This window comes from Hippocampus guttulatus, chromosome 15, assembly GCF_054856545.1.
Source record: "Hippocampus guttulatus isolate MCC_2025c chromosome 15, RoL_Hgut_1.0, whole genome shotgun sequence".
Lineage (NCBI taxonomy): Eukaryota > Metazoa > Chordata > Actinopteri > Syngnathiformes > Syngnathidae > Hippocampus > Hippocampus guttulatus.
In genome coordinates, this window is record NC_141275.1 from 16,463,105 (window position 1) to 16,480,784 (window position 17,680).

Genomic DNA, 17,680 nt, shown 5'->3' on the forward strand with positions numbered 1-17,680 from the left:
AAAAAACGACATAGTATAGTAAGGCGTTTTTGGGCCGAAAAAAACGACATAGTATAGTAAGGCGTTTTCAGGCCGAAAAAAACGACATCCTATAGTAAGGCGTTTTAGCCCGAAATAAACGACCATGTATAGTAAGGCGTTTTTTGGCCAAAAAAACGACATAGTATAGTAAGCCGTTTTTAGCCCAAAAAAACAACATAGTATAGTACGGCGTTTTTAACCCGAAAAAAAACAACATAGTACGGCGTTTTTAACCCGAAAAAAAACGACGTAGTATAGTAAGGCGTTTTTAGCCCGAAAAAAACAACATAGTATAGTAAGGCGTTTTTAGCCCGAAAAAAACGACATAGTATAGTACGGCGTTTTTAGCTAAAAAAAACGACATAGTATAGTCAGGCGTTTTCAGGCCGAAAAAAACGACATAGTATAGTAAGGCGTTTTTAGCCCGAAAAAAACATCGTATAGTAAGGCGTTTTCAGGCCGAAAAAAACGACATAGTATAGTAAGGCGTTTTTAGCCCGAAAAAAACGACATAGTATAGTAAGGCGTTTTAGCTCGAAATAAACGACCATGTATAGTATGACGTTTTTTGCCCAAAAAAACGACATAGTATAGTACGGCGTTTTTAACCCGAAAAAAAACGACATAGTATAGTACGGCGTTTTTAACCCGAAAAAAAACGACGTAGTATAGTAAGGCGTTTTTAGCCCGAAAAAAACAACATAGTATAGTAAGGCGTTTTTAGCCCGAAAAAAACGACATATAGTACGGCGTTTTTAGCTAAAAAAAACGACATAGTATAGTCAGGCGTTTTCAGGCCGAAAAAAACGACATAGTATAGTAAGGCGTTTTTAGCCCGAAAAAAACGACATAGTATAGTAAGGCGTTTTTAGCCCGAAAAAAACGACAGTATAGTAAGGCGTTTTCAGGCCGAAAAAAATGACATAGTAGAGTAAGGCGTTTTTAACCGGAAAAAAAACAACATAGTACGGCATTTTTAACCCGAAAAAAAACGACGTAGTATAGTAAGGCGTTTTTAGCCCGAAAAAAACAACATAGTATAGTAAGGCGTTTTTAGCCCGAAAAAAACGACATAGTATAGTACGGCGTTTTTAGCTTAAAAAAACGAAATAGTATAGTCAGGCGTTTTCGGGCCGAAAAAAACGACATAGTATAGTAAGGCGTTTTTAGCCCGAAAAAAACATCGTATAGTAAGGCGTTTTTAGGCCGAAAAAAACGACATAGTATAGTAAGGCGTTTTAGCTCGAAATAAACGACCATGTATAGTAAGGCGTTTTTTGCCCAAAAAAACGACATAGTATAGTACAGCGTTTTTAACCCGAAAAAAACGACATAGTATAGTAAGGCGTTTTTAGCCCGAAAAAAACGACAGTATAGTAAGGCGTTTTCAGGCCGAAAAAAATGACATAGTAGAGTAAGGCGTTTTTAGCCCGAAAAGAACGACATAGTAAGGCGTTTTAGCCCGAAAAAACGACATAGTAAGGCGTTTTTAGCCCGAAAAAAACGACATAGTATAGTAAGGCGTTTTTAGCTAAAAAAACGACATAGTATAGTAAGGCGTTTTTAGCCCGAAAAAAACGACATAGTATAGTAAGGCGTTTTTAGCCCGAAAAAAACGACATAGTATAGTAAGTCGTTTTCAGGCCGAAAAAAACGACATAGTATAGTAAGGCGTTTTTTGCCCAAAAAAACGACATACTATAGTAAGGCGTTTTTAGCCCGAAAAAAACGACATAGTATAGTGTAAGGCGTTTTTAGCTAAAAAAACCGTCATAGTATAGTAAGGCGTTTTTGGGCCGAAAAAAACGACATCCTATAGTAAGGCGTTTTAGCCCGAAATAAACGACCATGTATAGTAAGGCGTTTTTAGCCCGAAAAGAACGACATAGTAAGGCGTTTTTTGCCCAAAAAACGACATAGTATAGTAAGGCGTTTTCAGGCCGAAAAAAAACGACATCCTATAGTAAGGCGTTTTAGCCCGAAATAAACGACCATGTATAGTAAGGCGTTTTTAGCCCGAAAAGAACGACATAGTAAGGCGTTTTTTGCCCAAAAAACGACATAGTATAGTAAGGCGTTTTTAGCCCGAAAAAAACGACATAGTATAGTAAGGCGTTTTTTGCCCAAAAAACGACATAGTATAGTAAGGCGTTTTTGGGCCGAAAAAAACGACATAGTATAGTAAGGCGTTTTCAGGCCGAAAAAAACGACATAGTATATAGTAAGGCGTTTTTAGGCCGAAAAAAACGACATAGTATAGTACAGCGTTTTTAACCCGAAAAAAACGACATAGTATAGTAAGGCGTTTTTAGCCCGAAAAAAACATCGTGTAGTAAGGCGTTTTTAGGCCGAAAAAAACGACAGTATAGTACGGCATTTTTAACCCGAAAAAAACGACATAGTATAGTAAGGCGTTTTTTGCCCAAAAAACGACATAGTATAGTAAGGCGTTTTTAGCCCGAAAAAAACGACATAGTATAGTAAGGCGTTTTTTGCCCAAAAAATGACATAGTATAGTAAGGCGTTTTTAGCCCGAAAAAAACGACATAGTATAGTAAGGCGTTTTTGGGCCGAAAAAAACGACATAGTATAGTAAGGCGTTTTCAGGCCGAAAAAAACGACATCCTATAGTAAGGCGTTTTAGCCCGAAATAAACGACCATGTATAGTAAGGCGTTTTTTGCCCAAAAAAACGACATAGTATAGTACAGCGTTTTTAACCCGAAAAAAACGACATACTATAGTAAGGCGTTTTCAGGCCGAAAAAAACGACAGTATAGTACGGCATTTTTAACCCGAAAAAAACGACATAGTATAGTAAGGCGTTTTGCTCGAAATAAACGACCATGTATAGTATGACGTTTTTTGCCCAAAAATACGACATAGTATAGTAAGGCGTTTTTAGCCCGGAAAAAACAACATAGTATAGTACGGCGTTTTTAACCCGAAAAAAAACGACGTAGTATAGTAAGGCGTTTTTAGCCCGAAAAAAACAACATAGTATAGTAAGGCGTTTTTAGCCCGAAAAAAACGACATAGTATAGTACGGCGTTTTTAGCTAAAAAAAACGACATAGTATAGTCAGGCGTTTTCAGGCCGAAAAAAACGACATAGTATAGTAAGGCGTTTTTAGCCCGAAAAAAACATCGTATAGTAAGGCGTTTTTAGGCCGAAAAAAACGACAGTATAGTACGGCATTTTTAACCCGAAAAAAACCACATAGTATAGTAAGGCGTTTTTAGCCCGAAAAAAACGACAGTATAGTAAGGCGTTTTCAGGCCGAAAAAAATGACATAGTAGAGTAAGGCGTTTTTAGCCCGAAAAGAACGACATAGTAAGGCGTTTTAGCCCGAAAAAAACGACATAGTATAGTAAGGCGTTTTTAGCTAAAAAAAACGACATAGTATAGTAAGGCGTTTTTAGCCCGAAAAAAACGACATAGTATAGTAAGGCGTTTTTAGCCCGAAAAAAAACGACATAGTATGTATAGTAAGTCGTTTTCAGGCCGAAAAAAACGACATAGTATAGTAAGGCGTTTTTTGCCCAAAAAAACGACATACTATAGTAAGGCGTTTTTAGCCCGAAAAAAACGACATAGTATAGTGTAAGGCGTTTTTAGCTAAAAAAACCGTCATAGTATAGTAAGGCGTTTTTGGGCCGAAAAAAACGACATCCTATAGTAAGGCGTTTTAGCCCGAAATAAACGACCATGTATAGTAAGGCGTTTTTAGCCCGAAAAGAACGACATAGTAAGGCGTTTTTTGCCCAAAAAACGACATAGTATAGTAAGGCGTTTTCAGGCCGAAAAAAAACGACATCCTATAGTAAGGCGTTTTAGCCCGAAATAAACGACCATGTATAGTAAGGCGTTTTTAGCCCGAAAAGAACGACATAGTAAGGCGTTTTTTGCCCAAAAAACGACATGGTATAGTAAGGCGTTTTTAGCCCGGAAAAAACGACATAGGATAGTAAGGCGTTTTTAGCCCGAAAAAAACGACATAGTATAGTAAGGCGTTTTTGGGCCGAAAAAAACGACATAGTATAGTAAGGCGTTTTCAGGCCGAAAAAAACGACATCCTATAGTAAGGCGTTTTAGCCCGAAATAAACGACCATGTATAGTAAGGCGTTTTTTGCCCAAAAAAACGACAGTATAGTACAGCGTTTTTAACCCGAAAAAAACGACATAGTATAGTAAGGCGTTTTTAGCCCGAAAAAAACGACAGTATAGTACGGCATTTTTAACCCGAAAAAAACGACATAGTATAGTAAGGCGTTTTTAGCCCGAAAAAAACGACATAGTATAGTAAGGCGTTTTAGCTCGAAATAAACGACCATGTATAGTATGACGTTTTTTGCCCAAAAAAACGACATAGTATAGTACGGCGTTTTTAACCCGAAAAAAAACGACATAGTATAGTAAGGCGTTTTTAGCCCGGAAAAAACAACATAGTATAGTACGGCGTTTTTAACCCGAAAAAAAACGACGTAGTATAGTAAGGCGTTTTTAGCCCGAAAAAAACAACATAGTATAGTAAGGCGTTTTTAGCCCGAAAAAAACGACATAGTATAGTACAGCGTTTTTAACCCGAAAAAAACGACATAGTATAGTAAGGCGTTTTTAGCCCGAAAAAAACGACATAGTATAGTAAGGCGTTTTTACGCCGAAAAAAACGACATAGTATAGTAAGGCGTTTTCAGGCCGAAAAAAACGACATCCTATAGTAAGGCGTTTTAGCCCGAAATAAACGACCATGTATAGTAAGGCGTTTTTTGCCCAAAAAAACGACATAGTATAGTACAGCGTTTTTAACCCGAAAAAAACGACATACTATAGTAAGGCGTTTTTTCCGGGCCAAAAACGCCTGACTATACTATGTCGTTTTTTTGGGCTAAATACGCCTTACTATACTATGTCTCTATAATGTGGAAGAAAAACAACATCACGTCGTCTTTTGTGCAGTTTATCACAACATAATACAAAATGATTCCGGCTATTGACAGTTTCAGATTTCGTCTGGAAGCGTACAAAAAATTCAGTCATGAAAATGAGAGACAGGCAGTTACACCTCCATTCAAATCTCGGATACAAAGAAATTAACAAGTCATCTGATTCGTGTGGCTGGAAAAAGTTGGGTGTGGTGAGGTGAGACCAGACCACCACTCCCCCGTGTTGTCTTCGGTCTGGGGCTTTGAAGCGATGGCAGGAACACAGATGCTTGAGAGAACAGTTCCTCTGGAAGGGGCGCGAAAAGTACTGGGGGTCAAGGGGCACAAAAGGTGATTGTAATCATAGTGAGCAGGAAATACCTTCAACAGCATCCTACATTCTTTCTCTCAAATGTTTGAACAGATGCAACTTTTTACTTGGCAGCTAGGAAATCACATTAAGGAATAAATACCTTGACAATACATGATTGTTTTTTCGGGCTCAAAACGCCTTACTATACATGGTCGTTTTTTTCGGGCTAAAACGCGTTTTTTCGGACTAAAAAAAGCCTTACTATACTATGTCGTTTTTTTCGGCCTAAAAACGCCATACTATACTATGTCGTTTTTTTCGGGCTAAAAACGCCTTACTATACATGGTCGTTTTTTTCAGGCTAAAACGCCTTACTATACTATGTCGTTTTTTTGGGCTAAATACGCCTTACTATATAGTATGTCGTTTTTTTCGGGCTAAAAACGCCTTACTATACTATGTCATTTTTTTCGGCCTAAAAACGCCTTACTATACTATGTCGTTTTTTCCGGCCTAAAAACGCCTTCCTATACTATGTCGTTTTTTTCGGCCTAAAAACGCCTTACTATACTATGTTTTTTTCGGGCTAAAAACGCCTTACTATACTATGTCATTTTTTTGGGCTAAATACGCCTTACTATATAGTATGTCGTTTTTTTCGGCCTGAAAACGCCTTACTATATATACCATGTCGTTTTTTTTGGGCTAAAAACGCCTTACTATACATGGTCGTTTATTTCGGGCTAAAACGCCTTACTATACTGTCGTTTTTTTCGGGCTAAAAACACCTTACTATACTATGTCGTTTTTTTCGGCCTAAAAACGCCTTACTATACTATGTTTTTTTCGGGCTAAAAACGCCTTACTATACTATGTCATTTTTTTGGGCTAAATACGCCTTACTATACTATGTCGTTTTTTTCGGGCTAAAAACGCCTTACTTTACATGGTATTTTTCGGGCTAAAAACGCCTTACTATACAATGTCGTTTTCTTTTTTGGGCTAAAAACGCCTTACTTTACATGGCCGTTTTGGGGGGGGGGCGAAAAATGCCTTACTATACATGGTTTTTTCTCGGCTGAAAACGCCTTACTCTCCAGGGTCGATTTTTTTTTCGGGTTAAAACGCTTCACTGTACATGCAACCATCTCGTTACATTATCTGCTTAATGGGACTCATAGTTTTCTGATCAGCGAGTCCCTGGGACTCGCATGGCTCCAACTGTAAAATTATCACTGTAAATGTGCCTGTTTTGGAAAGCTTTCACTTCATGGGCGAGGTTTTGGTTTTTCTTTTGGCCAAAGCAGATGTGTCACAATGTTCATTTGAATGTGCGCATGACTACACGAGATGGCGCCGCGCAAAGGCAAGGAGAAGAAGGAGGAGCAGGTGATCAGTTTGGGACCTCAGGTGGCCGAGGGTGAGAACGTCTTCGGCGTCTGCCACATCTTCGCCTCCTTCAACGACACCTTCGTGCACCTCATCGACCTCTCCGGGAAGTGAGTCCTCGCCGCCGACCGCCCCTGAAGGTGAAGGCGGACAGAGACGAGTCGTCCCCGTACGCCGCCATGCTGGCGGCGCAGGCCGTGGCGCAGCGCTGCAAGGAGCTCGGCATCACCGCGCTGCACATCAAGCTAAGGGCCACCGGGGGCAACCGGTCAGTCGCGCGCGCCGCCCCCCTTTCCTGATGCGCGTGCCGTTTTGAGCTTTTAGAGGACGTGACCCCCATCCCATCAGACTCGACGCGCAGAAAGGAGGACGTCGCGGACGCAGACTGTCAAGGCAACCAGACCTTCACGTATTCCGTACAATTAACGTCTTTAACTACAACAAGTGTGAATAGTCGCAAACTGGTTGGTTGGCGGAAGCTTTTAATTCCTTTCAGCTGAACATAAATAGAAAAGAAAGCAAGCGTTCGGCCCCGTGATGCACGGCGGGGGATCCGGCCGATGCCGTACATGTTTGGTTGTGGGTTTTTTTTTATTTTTTTTTATGGCTTCAATTTTGGGTCACTCTTCAACCTGAAGCTGCTGCTCTTGAAGCTCGGCGGGCTCCTGGTCTTTGTCCCGCTTGTCCATCGTGTTGGCGGGGTCTTCGGGATCGTCTGCATCGTAGAGGATGTCTTCGGGGTTGGGCGCGGGAGGACAGAAGTCCTGGTCGGGGACGATCTGGCGGAAGATGGCCTCGGCCTGCGCACAAACACCCGAGTCCGTACGTTTCTGGTTTTGTCCACGTGCGTACTAAAAATGTCCCATAATGAGTGTAAAGGAGGGGTTCTTTGGAATAAACGGACTCGGATTGACCAAATTTACAAAGAGAATGTGTAAGGACTGCAGCAAGACTTCAAAAAAATAGTCCGAATAATAATAGAGAGGTCCTCGTACCCGCTTGATGGCACGCTCGTGACCCAGCTCGGCGTCCGGTCCGGAGCAGACGTAAACATTGGACGGCAAGCGGTCGCCGTCCGGCTCCGCGCCGGCACCCCCGTCGTCCGCGTTGAAGTAGAAACACCACAGGACGTCGGGGCGCGAGTCTTGCTCACGGGACCGCGCCGTGTTGAACATTCGAGTCACGACGGGCCACAAGTCCTCGTAGGCGGAGCCCAGTTGTGATTGACAGGTGAGGTGGACCAAATCTGAGGTGGCGAGGCAAAGGCGCTGCGTTTTGGGCTTGTTGTTTTTTTACAAGCACGAAGCCCTAAAAGGGTCACTCACAAGTTCCCGGGGCGCACGTCATGGTGGACGGCGACAGCTCCACCATCCTCACGGCAGGAAGCCCCGCCTCCAACGAGGGGATGGTTACCACAGAGACCTTCATAAACACACGCGCGACGCCATGTTAGTGCACTTCATTCTCACCGCGGTAAGAAAAAAGAAGCGTGGCCGCGTGACCTGATGCTGCTCGCTGGGCAGAACGGAACGGTCGGTGATCAAGACGCCTCTGGAGATGGACCTGCAAGAGGAGAGATGAGGTAAAGCCTCGCAAAAATCAACAGTTTCCTATTTCGACGGATTTCACTTCAAGACAACGCAAATGACCAGGACGTTCCTTGGAACGCACACACCACCGCTCGTACGCAAAACGTTTGGCAAGTGTGAGAAATGCAGAGAAGCGGACAAGCGCTTATGCCGCCGGAAAGAAATGAGAAAGAAAAAAAAGGGCCGGGGTCAAACCTGGTAGGGGCGGCCGCGCTCTTCAGCTGCGCGGGGAGGAAGCCCTCCTCCAGCACAAAGTGGCTGCTCGCGATTCGCCGCCCGCCGCCGTCAATTAGCGCGGTGCACCTGGCGGCGGGTGAAGTCTCGTGAGCGGACGCGAGAAGAAAAACTCAACTACACGGCAAATGGGGGGTGCCGACTCGGAGGCATTCACTGACGTGTGTGTGTGTGGGGGGGGGGGGGGGGGCGTGGCTACCTGTTGGCGGTCTTGTCCAGCAACAGGCAGCTGACGGGATGCCTCAGGCAGTACACGCCCCCAAACACGGCGCACATCCTGAAAGGTCAACCAAACGGTCACACGGCCGCCGCCGTTACACGTTCGCCACCTCACCGGCAGAAGCACTGCGGGATCTCGCCCAGGCCGTAGACGGGGAAGAGGAAGGGGGTGTTGCCGTAGCAGCCCAGGCAACGCAGGAAGTGACGCGTGGAGGCCAGGCCCTCCCGAGTGGGCGTGTCCTCCGTCACCATGGCGATGGAGTGCAGCAGGAAGTGCTGCAAGTTGTCGCCCAGCTGCTGCTCGCGCAGGAACTCCGAATACGTCCGAGCGCCGTCTGCTCGGAGAGGACCGTCAGCCCCCCGAAAAAAGGAGCCAGCGAGAAAAGTTTCGTCAACGACGGCGGCGCTTCAGCTAGCTCACCCTCTGGCTCCTCCTCCTTTTCCTCCACGCAGGAAGCCAGGAAACGCATCAACTTCCTCTTTTCCACCATCGACAGCCGGCGGCTGGCAAAGACGTCGGCCCGGCTGCACGGCACCTGCGCGACGAGAACGCCGCCGCCGCGTTCGTGTGAATGAGCTTCGTCGAGCGCCGTCCCGAGCGTCCGGCGCCGTCACCTGTTCCACGTCGCCGTGGCGATAGGTGAGGATCCTGGTGACGTTCTTGAACTCGGCGTAGCGACTGACGTTGGATTTGATGAGCAGGTCCACCAATGAGCCGCGGGCGTACATCAACTGCGAAAAGAAAAAGGGCGATCCGAACGGGGATGGCGACGGACGACCGAGTCCCGGGACAGAAGAGCCACCGGTGGAGATTTTGCTCGAGGAAGCTACGCTGGCGTCGACGAAGGAGGACTGGAGACCAGGCTCGGGGTTTTCGAGCTGGGGTTCGGCTTTTGAAACGGGGCTGGAGTGTCGAAATCGAGCTCCCAACTCGGGTCGGGGTTTCAAACGAGGATTGGGGCTGAGCAAATTTGAAAATAGGACTCGGCTTTCCAAGTGGGGCTCCAAACTCGGCTCGGGCTTTCACGCACGCACGCACGGCGAGCGCCGGCTCACCTTGGAGACCAGGTCGATGTTGAACCTTCGGCCTTCTTTGAGCAAGCGGGCAAAGGTCATCTTCTTCCCGCCGGCCGCCTCCGGGGGGCGCGTCGGCTCAGGCCCCGCCTTTTCCGCATCGCCGGCCTGCGAGGGGATCAAAGCGACGGCGCGTCACGCGGGCGGACGGCGGCCCGTTAGCGACGAACGGCGCACCTCTTCTTCTTCTTGTCGCGCGTCGGCCGTTTGCCCCGCCGACTCTGTGACGGCGAACGTGAGGAAAAAAGCAGACTGAGCCGAAAAGCACGAGCGCAGGAAAGCCCCTTTCATGTTGCTCTCACAATGAACCTGTGCACGAGTCTTCGTCTTTTTCCTTCTGCTGCTCCTTTGACTCTGACAAAGACACGTTGAAACTTCACATCTCGCCACCGCGGCGGCGGAGCCAAAAACCAACCTGCGCATGACTCTTCTTCTTTTTCTTCTTCTTCTATGGAGCGTTGAAGCTCCTTCTCCTCATCTTCCTCATCTTCCTCTCCCTCACTGGGGACAAACGTCAACCAAATCAGTCGTGTTCAAGTCAGCAACAGCAAAGGAGACGAAAAGGAAATCCAGGGATGGCAATGGCTAGTGATGAAAAAAGCGGAAAGGGGCGTGGCGACCAATCACAACAAGTAAGACATCATACACGTCCAATCGCAGGGCTGTTTACAATCGGAAGATGGAAAGACTGATCGGGAGAGCTCGTGAAAACTCGACGATAAGGTACCTGACCCCCCCCCTAACATTTTCTCAACGGATTTAGACGATTCACAAAAATGATCAATTTAAGAAATAAAACGGCGGATTTCCGCGTATCGGCGGAAAATTGCCATCCCTGGGAATGGTCCAATCATAGCAAGGCGGACCTGGCAAAACAGAAGACCTGCACGTTCCTGATGGAGGCGGAGTCGGCGTTTGACAGACAGATTGGCTCCTCGCCATCTTGCAACAGACCGGACCAATCCCGGACCTCATTGCTCGGCGACTCGAGCGCCTGCTCCTAAAGGAGTAAAAAAATAAATAAACACACACACACACACCGGCAAGCAATCGACAAGGACTCAGCGAGGAGTCACCCGACGCTCGTCGATCCACGTCAGCAAAGCGTTCAAAGTGAAGCTGGCCCACTTGGACGCGTAGTAAGTCCTCCTGAAAAGCCGAAACGGACTCAGGTCCTCCTCTCGGCGCGTGCGAAAAGGCCGAGAAGCTTTGGTGAACTCACGTGTCCAGGTGAAGAACTCTTTGCCCCACTCGAGCGCAAGCAGCCGCCACCACCGACTCGGTCAGACCTTCGATCATCAAGAATGGGAGAATCAAAGCAGGAGCGAGCGCTTGCTCCCCTCATCGACCGGTTTGGCCCGTTTGCGTTTGGCGCAGTCAGAGTTTCTTTTCAAAACCGAAATCGATGAGCTCGTACGGGGCGACCTTTTGAGGGCTTCTCCAAGCCGACGTGTCGGAATGCCTGCGACGTCGCTTGCCCTAAAAACGAGACTGCGGCGGCACGTCGTTGGCGAGAAGAGCCGCTTTTTGTTGCCAAAGCATCGTTTTGGGTGCAACGTGTTCCGCCGCCCGGTTCAAATCCAGGAAGCCATGAAAGAAATCTTTCAGCTACTCAACGTGTCACCCCACCTACAAACACGGGCGTCGACGGAGCGGGACTTCGAACGGTATTGTCAGTGCTTCGATGTTCCGGCGGACTTCGCCGGGAGACTCGGAACCGGACCCTGCGAATGCACCGTGACGTCATGACGGGAAAGCAGCATGTCAGCTGACATTTAAACTAAAGTGGGGAAACGTTACAAAATGCTCGTTCGACTCGAACGGTAGGATTGGAATCCAACCCCAAAAAAATGTGGCGGATCCTCAGCTCCAAGTCACGTTCAGTGGCGAGGTTGTCGTTTGCTAGCCGCGACCATTTAAAATGGACAGACCGTTAGCCGCGAGCTAATCTAAGCGCTCGTGATCCCTTTTCTGCTCTCGTCCATCGCCACCTCGAAACCAACAACAGCGTATTGTTCGCGCGCCACGCCGCTTTGGGGAAATGGTCGTCAAGTGCGCGTGTTTCGGAAGGTTTACCCGTGCCCACGAGGACGACGTCGAACTCGGACGGCAGCTCCTCGGCAGCCATCTTGGCACGGCCTCGCGAACACGCCCCGCCCCGCGCTCGTCCCCGACGGAGCGCGGGCGACGCGCAATTCGGACGCGTAAACTCTCCCACCAAACTTTTATTTGTTCGATTCCATTTTTTAAGAATTGCTTTTAGTCGCGTTCATGTGCGTATGTAATCATTATGAACGCGCGGATGTCACGTGAGCCACAAGGACAGAACGAACCAATCACCTGTTCGAAACTTTCTTTGGGGGGGGGCGGTGAGAAAATGACAGTGACCGGTTGGACAAGTGAACCCAAAGAACACAGGCCCACGATGTCATGCCAGGTTTCTTTCTTTTTAATCAGATGAAATGGCTCGTGTGAGAATAAAACCAAGAACTGCTCCTCCTAATTTGGTTGCTCAATGACAACCAAGGACAAAGTTCAGTATTTGGGTCGTTTCACATCCACCCTGTGGGAAAGAAAAGAAAAGGAGTCAGAGTCTGCATTTAGTGCCTAAAAGGGGCACTAAACCACTGGCAGGACCACACAAACGGCACTGCTGCAAGTTTCACTGTGTAGTGACGGCATAGCTGACCAAGAATTCCACTCAGGGACCCCCCCCCCCCCCCACCCCTCCAACTAGGGGGCAACCTGTCCTGGGCTCACAAAACACCCGACTCGCTCCGTGGAACCCAATCGAGTGGCTAAGGAAGGATTCCCGACACGGGCCAAGACTCACCCATCGGCCTCCATCTTCTTCCTCTTCTCGATGATCTGAAAGCAAAGCGGCGCACGAAGACGACATCGTCAGAGTGACAAGACAGCTGAGGAGGACGAAGAGGAGGCTTGCTTTTCTCACCGCGCTGATCTTCTTCCACTGGCGGTCCAGCTCGGCCTTCTCGTTGGTCTCCTTGAAGCGCCGCGTCTTGCGGCCTTCCGACATCTTGATGCCGTACTGGAATGCCGCCCTGCGTGTGTGTGTGGGGGGGGGGGGGGGGGGCACAGCAGCAGGTCAGCAGGCATGCCGATCCGGTGGTGGCTCTCACAGCCTTCTAAACGGCCGCACATGCGCCACATTGGCCCGTCAAACAAATTCAAGTGGGCCGAAGCGACGACCAATAAAAGCGGCCAAGCGACATGGTATGGAGTTATTATTCGGGGACGGTAAACGCGCACGGTGAGCTGAGCCGTTTCATTGCGGCCGCGCCAAGACGTAATCAAATAAGGGCCGCGGCGAACGATTGATCAATCGGACCGTTTTGCTTTCAACGAGGTGACGATAAACGCGATAAATGAATCCCCCGTCCCTTCATTCTCAAAGCAGAACGGTACACAAACGTGACTGTGATTTGGTTCTTGGTTTAGTCCGTAACATTCGTAAGACAATCGGAATGGAAAATGTTGGTGATTGTTTTCCAAAGGAAAATGAAATGTTTGCAAATATCTTATTTGGAAGAAGAAGAGAAAAAACAAGCCCGACAAAGGTATGCCCTATGGAGGGCCACAGAATCGTCCCAGCTGAGATTCTGAGCGCTTCAAATCAAACAAGGTCTCTGAATGATCGATCGATCGATGAGCAACATGGTTGGCACCGAATCGATTTGTTGCGATGAATGAATTGCCGCACGCGTGAAACGGACCGAGGGGAACAACCGCTAAAGTGGCGCCAAATCACATCTCGGTGATTCTCAGTCGTCAATTTGGAGAATTTGCCCTTCGGCTTCGGTCGCCGGCGTGCCGTCGCGGCTAAACGGCGCTTCCTCCAAATGAAACGGGAAGGCGATATTTCGCAACGCGTGAGCCGACGTGCACGTACTTGGGCAGCGCCTCCTTGTTGTTCATGTAGTCCGAGTATTCCTCCTGAGTGTCAAAGTCCCAGCGGCCCAGCGGCCCCTTCTTGTTGCCCTGCAACGGCAGCGCGCGCCGTCACGTGACGGCGCCCCGGGCGGACGGGCGGCGGCTGCGCGAGGGACGGGACTTACTTGGTCCATCTTGCTGTAGTCCACCTCCTCGTCGCTGTCCACGGCCAGGTCGTCCATCCTACGCACGCGCGCGCAACAAGATGTCGCGGTCAAGGTTTGCGTGCGCGAGTAAAGCCGCAGCGGCTTTCGGTATGGCGCGCGTACGATTGAAGCGTCTTCAACGTTCATGCGCGAGTGAGCGGGCGCGGCCCTTTTTGTGCGTCTGCGCGTATCGTGAGGTAACCCGTGGTTGCGTCGTGCGTGTTCTTACGTGGCGGGGTAGCACTCGGCGTAAGAGTTGGACCCTCCAAAGAAATCTCCCAGATGTTCCGGGGCGTCTCTCCTCTGAGGCGGCGTGACGGGCATTAAGGACGCACAACGGCACAACGGCACAGTGGCGCCCCCCCCCCCCCCCCCCCCGCATCATGCGACTACAGAAGGATATGCATCCTGGCCCTGCCACTGGCCGCCGGCGGCGCCCGCAAACTTTTCGTTGATCAACTTCAGCTGATCTCGCACCGATCCCGGACCTGCCGCACGCGCACACGTCAAAACACGGCCGGCGAGTTTCATGGCAGTCGGCGTTTCCGCGTCACCGACCTGAGTCCGCCTCCTCCGCCGCCTACGCGCGCACACCCGAGGCACAAAGTTGGCTTTTCAGTCCGGCCGCATCGGATCGAGCGTGCGTGTGCACGTGTGTGTGTGTGTGCGCGCGGACCTGTTGTTCTTTGTCAAAGTAGGCGTGTCTTCGCTTCTTCTCGTCATCCCTGTCCCGCTCTCGCCGCCGCTCTTTGTCTTTGGGAGGTTTGGACAAGGAGGCGGCCGACGGCGCGTAGTCGCCGATGTCGTCGAAGATGCTGCGCGCGCAAACGACTCGTCAGCGCAGCGACGCCGAGCGAGGACGTGACGACGGGCTGTTTTGGTACTGACCCGATATCAGCTTCCGGAGCTCTTTTTTCATCCGCTTTACCTGAAAGACGTCACACGCGCACGTGAGGCCGTTTCAACAAGTCGGGGGGGGGGGGGGGGGGGGGGGTCCCTCCGCGTGCCGCCCCGAGTAAGCCGGCATCGGCTCCGGGGCGGCCGCGACCCTCGGGAGGATAAAAGCGCTTCGGGGAGGAAACGACCGACCACCTTTGTCCTTCTTCTTGATCTTCTTGTGTCGAGTTCCTTGGCGGAGGTAGGAGAGGATCTGCGTCAGCTTGGAGATGACGATGTCGTTGGTGCTCAGCGTGGTCTGCGCCTGTTGCGCACACAAACAAGCCAGTTGGAGCCGAGCGAGCGCGTTTTGCGCGCGCGTTTGCGCGCGCTTACCTCCATACTGGGACAGTCGGCTTTGCTGCGGATGAGGGTGGTGGGGATGTCGGTGTCGGTGAACTCGTCGTCGAGGTCCACCACGTACGCCATGCGGCCCGGCAGGAAGAGCTCGTTGCGCTCCAGCGCGCCCGAGCGGAACACCATGCGGTAGATGTTGCGACCTGCTCGACACATTACGTCTCCCTCGGTGAGATCGCACCCCGCCAGAGTGACGACACGGTGAAACGAAACGGAGAGAATTCAGCAATCGGCCAAACGCCGAGTCGTGACGTGAGCACAAACTGGCCACCGGGGGGCAATATTACGCAGTCGCGCGACGAGAAGTCATTCTTCGCAGATGATGAAGCATATATGCCCGGTGGTCGTGTCGTACCGTCTGCACAAGCGTAACTTCACCGAGTGCGTTCAAATAAGTCGTCTCCAAGCGCCGAAACAAAATGTCTCACAAAGACATTCAGCTACTGTTTATAAGGGTGTGCGTGCGTGTGAGACTTTTCGTAATCGTGTTGCTCCGTAACCGTGTTCCGTGTTTATACAGCGGGGGCGTTCATATCTGCGTGTATTTTTTCAACAGCGCCCCATCGTGACGGAGCGCTTGACGACACTGAACTCACCGAGACGAGTCTTGAACTCAATCTTTTCCTCCGGTTCCACATCTTTCCTGTCAGAAGCACACACACACACACACACACAATGGCAAGGGTGAGGTGGAAGACGGAAGAGAGACGATGAGGATGGCGTGAGGTCCCACTTGGCTTCCTTCTGGACTTTCTCCATCATGTCTTCTTCTTCTTTCTCTTTGCTGTTGATCTCGGCTCTCACCTGAGACACAAAAACCAAGCGTGTTTGTGTGTGCGCGTGCGCGTGTGCGCAATGCATGCGTGTGGCTCACCTTCTGGAGCAGAGCAAAGTCGAGACCTTTCACCAAGTGAGTGTGCTCCATGTCACCACCCAAGAACTTGGACTCCTGGATCAGCTGACGCCTTTTCTCTGCCGCAGACTTGTCCCTGCGTAGCATTAGCATCTTAGCTTGAGCCACGCCGTCGCGACAGACGGCGCGTATCGCACTCACGCTTCGGCGGAAGGGCCGACGGCTCTGTAGTTGGCGGTGGTGCTGATGAGTTCCGTTTCCTCGTAGTCTTTGTTGACGCCGTCCCGCCGCTCGCGGGCCCGGTCGCGGTATTTCTCGGCCAGTTCGCGCTCGCGCTCCATCTCCTGTTGCCGTAGCTTAGCGTAGTAGCTAACGCCCGCACAAATTCGACGCCAGTCAGTCACCGAGTCAAAATAATCGATGTTTGAAGAAGCGATCGCACCTCTTTTTCTTCCTCCTTCTCGCCGCAGGATCTTCATCTTCATTGTAGTCCCTTGGCATTCTGAGAAACAAACACAGTCATGTTCCTGTAAAGTTGCCGTCATGTTATGTTGCCGTCGTTGTATTTTAACAGCAACAAAATGGTTCCAATTGTTGCCCGGTTATGTCGTTTCAGTCATCCGGTGGCAAAGACGCACTCATGATGTCTGGACTTGGAGGGCGGGGCCGATGAAGGTGTGGCCCGCGGTGTCATCAGCAGCTTCCTGAAGTCGTCATTGGTCAACTTTGACCTGTGAACCGACACACACACACACACACACACTCACTTTTGTCAAGGAACATAACAACGTACACTGACAGACACAAACACAGATCGGAGTACACGATGTGAGTCTATAAATACTTACTGAGCAGCTGATCTGTCATCTGCGTCGTGACCCTCAGGAGCCAGAGGGTTGGAATAACTCTCCGCTGCAACACGTACACACGCGCACGGTTAGCGTCAAACGCCGGCACCCAAACATCAGGACCGCACTTGGGTCACGCACTTCTACTCGGGATTGCACGTCTTAAAAGCACCCTTCAGAAGCACATGCATTCGGCCATTTGCATTTCAGCACTAATGCATGCACAACCTCCACGAAACAATCCATACAAGAGGAACGTGTCCTTCTTTCGTGGACATTCAACTCCAAAACCTCAACAACAGCCCTTTTGCGATTAATCTGTTGGCAAACACACAAACGTATTTGTCGCCGAGACAAAGTGTGTTACAAATACGCCTTTGGTTAAGCAAACGCCAGTTGGCGACCAGAAACGGAGCACGGTACATGCAGCAGATCCATGGCAAGTTCCAACTGGTCCGCCGTCGCCACCGAGCACGAAAGCGGCTGACTAGCGTGTTAGCTGATGCTCGCGCTAGCCTCGCGGTGGTCACGTAGCTCGCCCGAGGGCCAGCGTGCTAACGAGGCGACTTACTCTCGGGCATGTTGGCGGTGTCGAGTTGTCAAACCTTCTCCACCGCGAAAACTTGCTTCGTGTCGGATTTGTTCGCTTTCAACGACGATATTGGCAGTTGCGGTTCACTAGCGTGACGGAAACAAGAGCTACTTTCTGCCCCCGCGTCTTTCTCTTCACGCATAAAAGCAGCGGTGGCGAACCGGCTTAGTACGACGACGCCCCCTATTGATCGGGAATGCTTACTGCTTTGCCTGACACACGAAGCTGTTGA

General features: G+C 49.6%; 2 protein-coding genes and 1 pseudogene across 6 annotated transcripts; 1 reads left to right on the top strand and 2 right to left on the bottom strand.

The window, feature by feature from the left end:
* The first annotated feature begins 6,453 nt into the window (after nt 1-6,453).
* On the top strand, nt 6,454-7,304 carry LOC147194274 (small ribosomal subunit protein uS11 pseudogene; annotated as a pseudogene).
* Nucleotides 7,115-11,998, bottom strand: chm (CHM Rab escort protein). Of its 4 annotated transcripts, none has more exons than XM_086131807.1 (17): nt 11,842-11,998; nt 10,988-11,054; nt 10,842-10,914; nt 10,632-10,765; nt 10,181-10,266; nt 10,075-10,119; nt 9,943-9,986; nt 9,748-9,873; nt 9,307-9,652; nt 9,113-9,227; nt 8,802-9,026; nt 8,672-8,749; nt 8,434-8,541; nt 8,152-8,212; nt 7,975-8,071; nt 7,645-7,895; nt 7,115-7,449 (listed from the first exon to the last, which is right to left on the bottom strand). In XM_086131807.1, exons 1-17 carry the CDS (start codon nt 11,891-11,893, stop codon nt 7,270-7,272), a joined length of 2,088 nt encoding a protein of 695 aa, XP_085987933.1. In that variant the 5' UTR covers nt 11,894-11,998; the 3' UTR covers nt 7,115-7,269. The 4 variants fall into 4 exon arrangements, with proteins under 4 accessions (XP_085987933.1, XP_085987936.1, XP_085987934.1 ...); XM_086131810.1 differs by having other exon boundaries at nt 8,807-9,026; nt 9,307-9,423; nt 11,842-11,997; XM_086131808.1 differs by lacking the exon at nt 10,075-10,119.
* A 200-nt stretch (nt 11,999-12,198) lies between these two features.
* Nucleotides 12,199-17,592, bottom strand: ik (IK cytokine). 2 transcript variants are annotated; one of them, XM_086131813.1, is made up of 20 exons: nt 17,428-17,592; nt 16,857-16,920; nt 16,647-16,739; nt 16,451-16,510; nt 16,210-16,377; nt 16,030-16,144; nt 15,889-15,959; nt 15,752-15,798; nt 15,135-15,298; nt 14,955-15,063; nt 14,751-14,790; nt 14,539-14,677; nt 14,421-14,442; nt 14,266-14,350; nt 14,092-14,175; nt 13,842-13,899; nt 13,676-13,764; nt 12,719-12,827; nt 12,599-12,633; nt 12,199-12,328 (listed from the first exon to the last, which is right to left on the bottom strand). In XM_086131813.1, the coding sequence occupies exons 1-20, from the start codon at nt 17,435-17,437 to the stop codon at nt 12,301-12,303; spliced, it is 1,590 nt and encodes a 529-aa protein (XP_085987939.1). In that variant the 5' UTR covers nt 17,438-17,592; the 3' UTR covers nt 12,199-12,300. The 2 variants fall into 2 exon arrangements, with proteins under 2 accessions (XP_085987939.1, XP_085987938.1); XM_086131812.1 differs by having other exon boundaries at nt 15,752-15,959.
* Nucleotides 17,593-17,680: the final 88 nt, after the last annotated feature.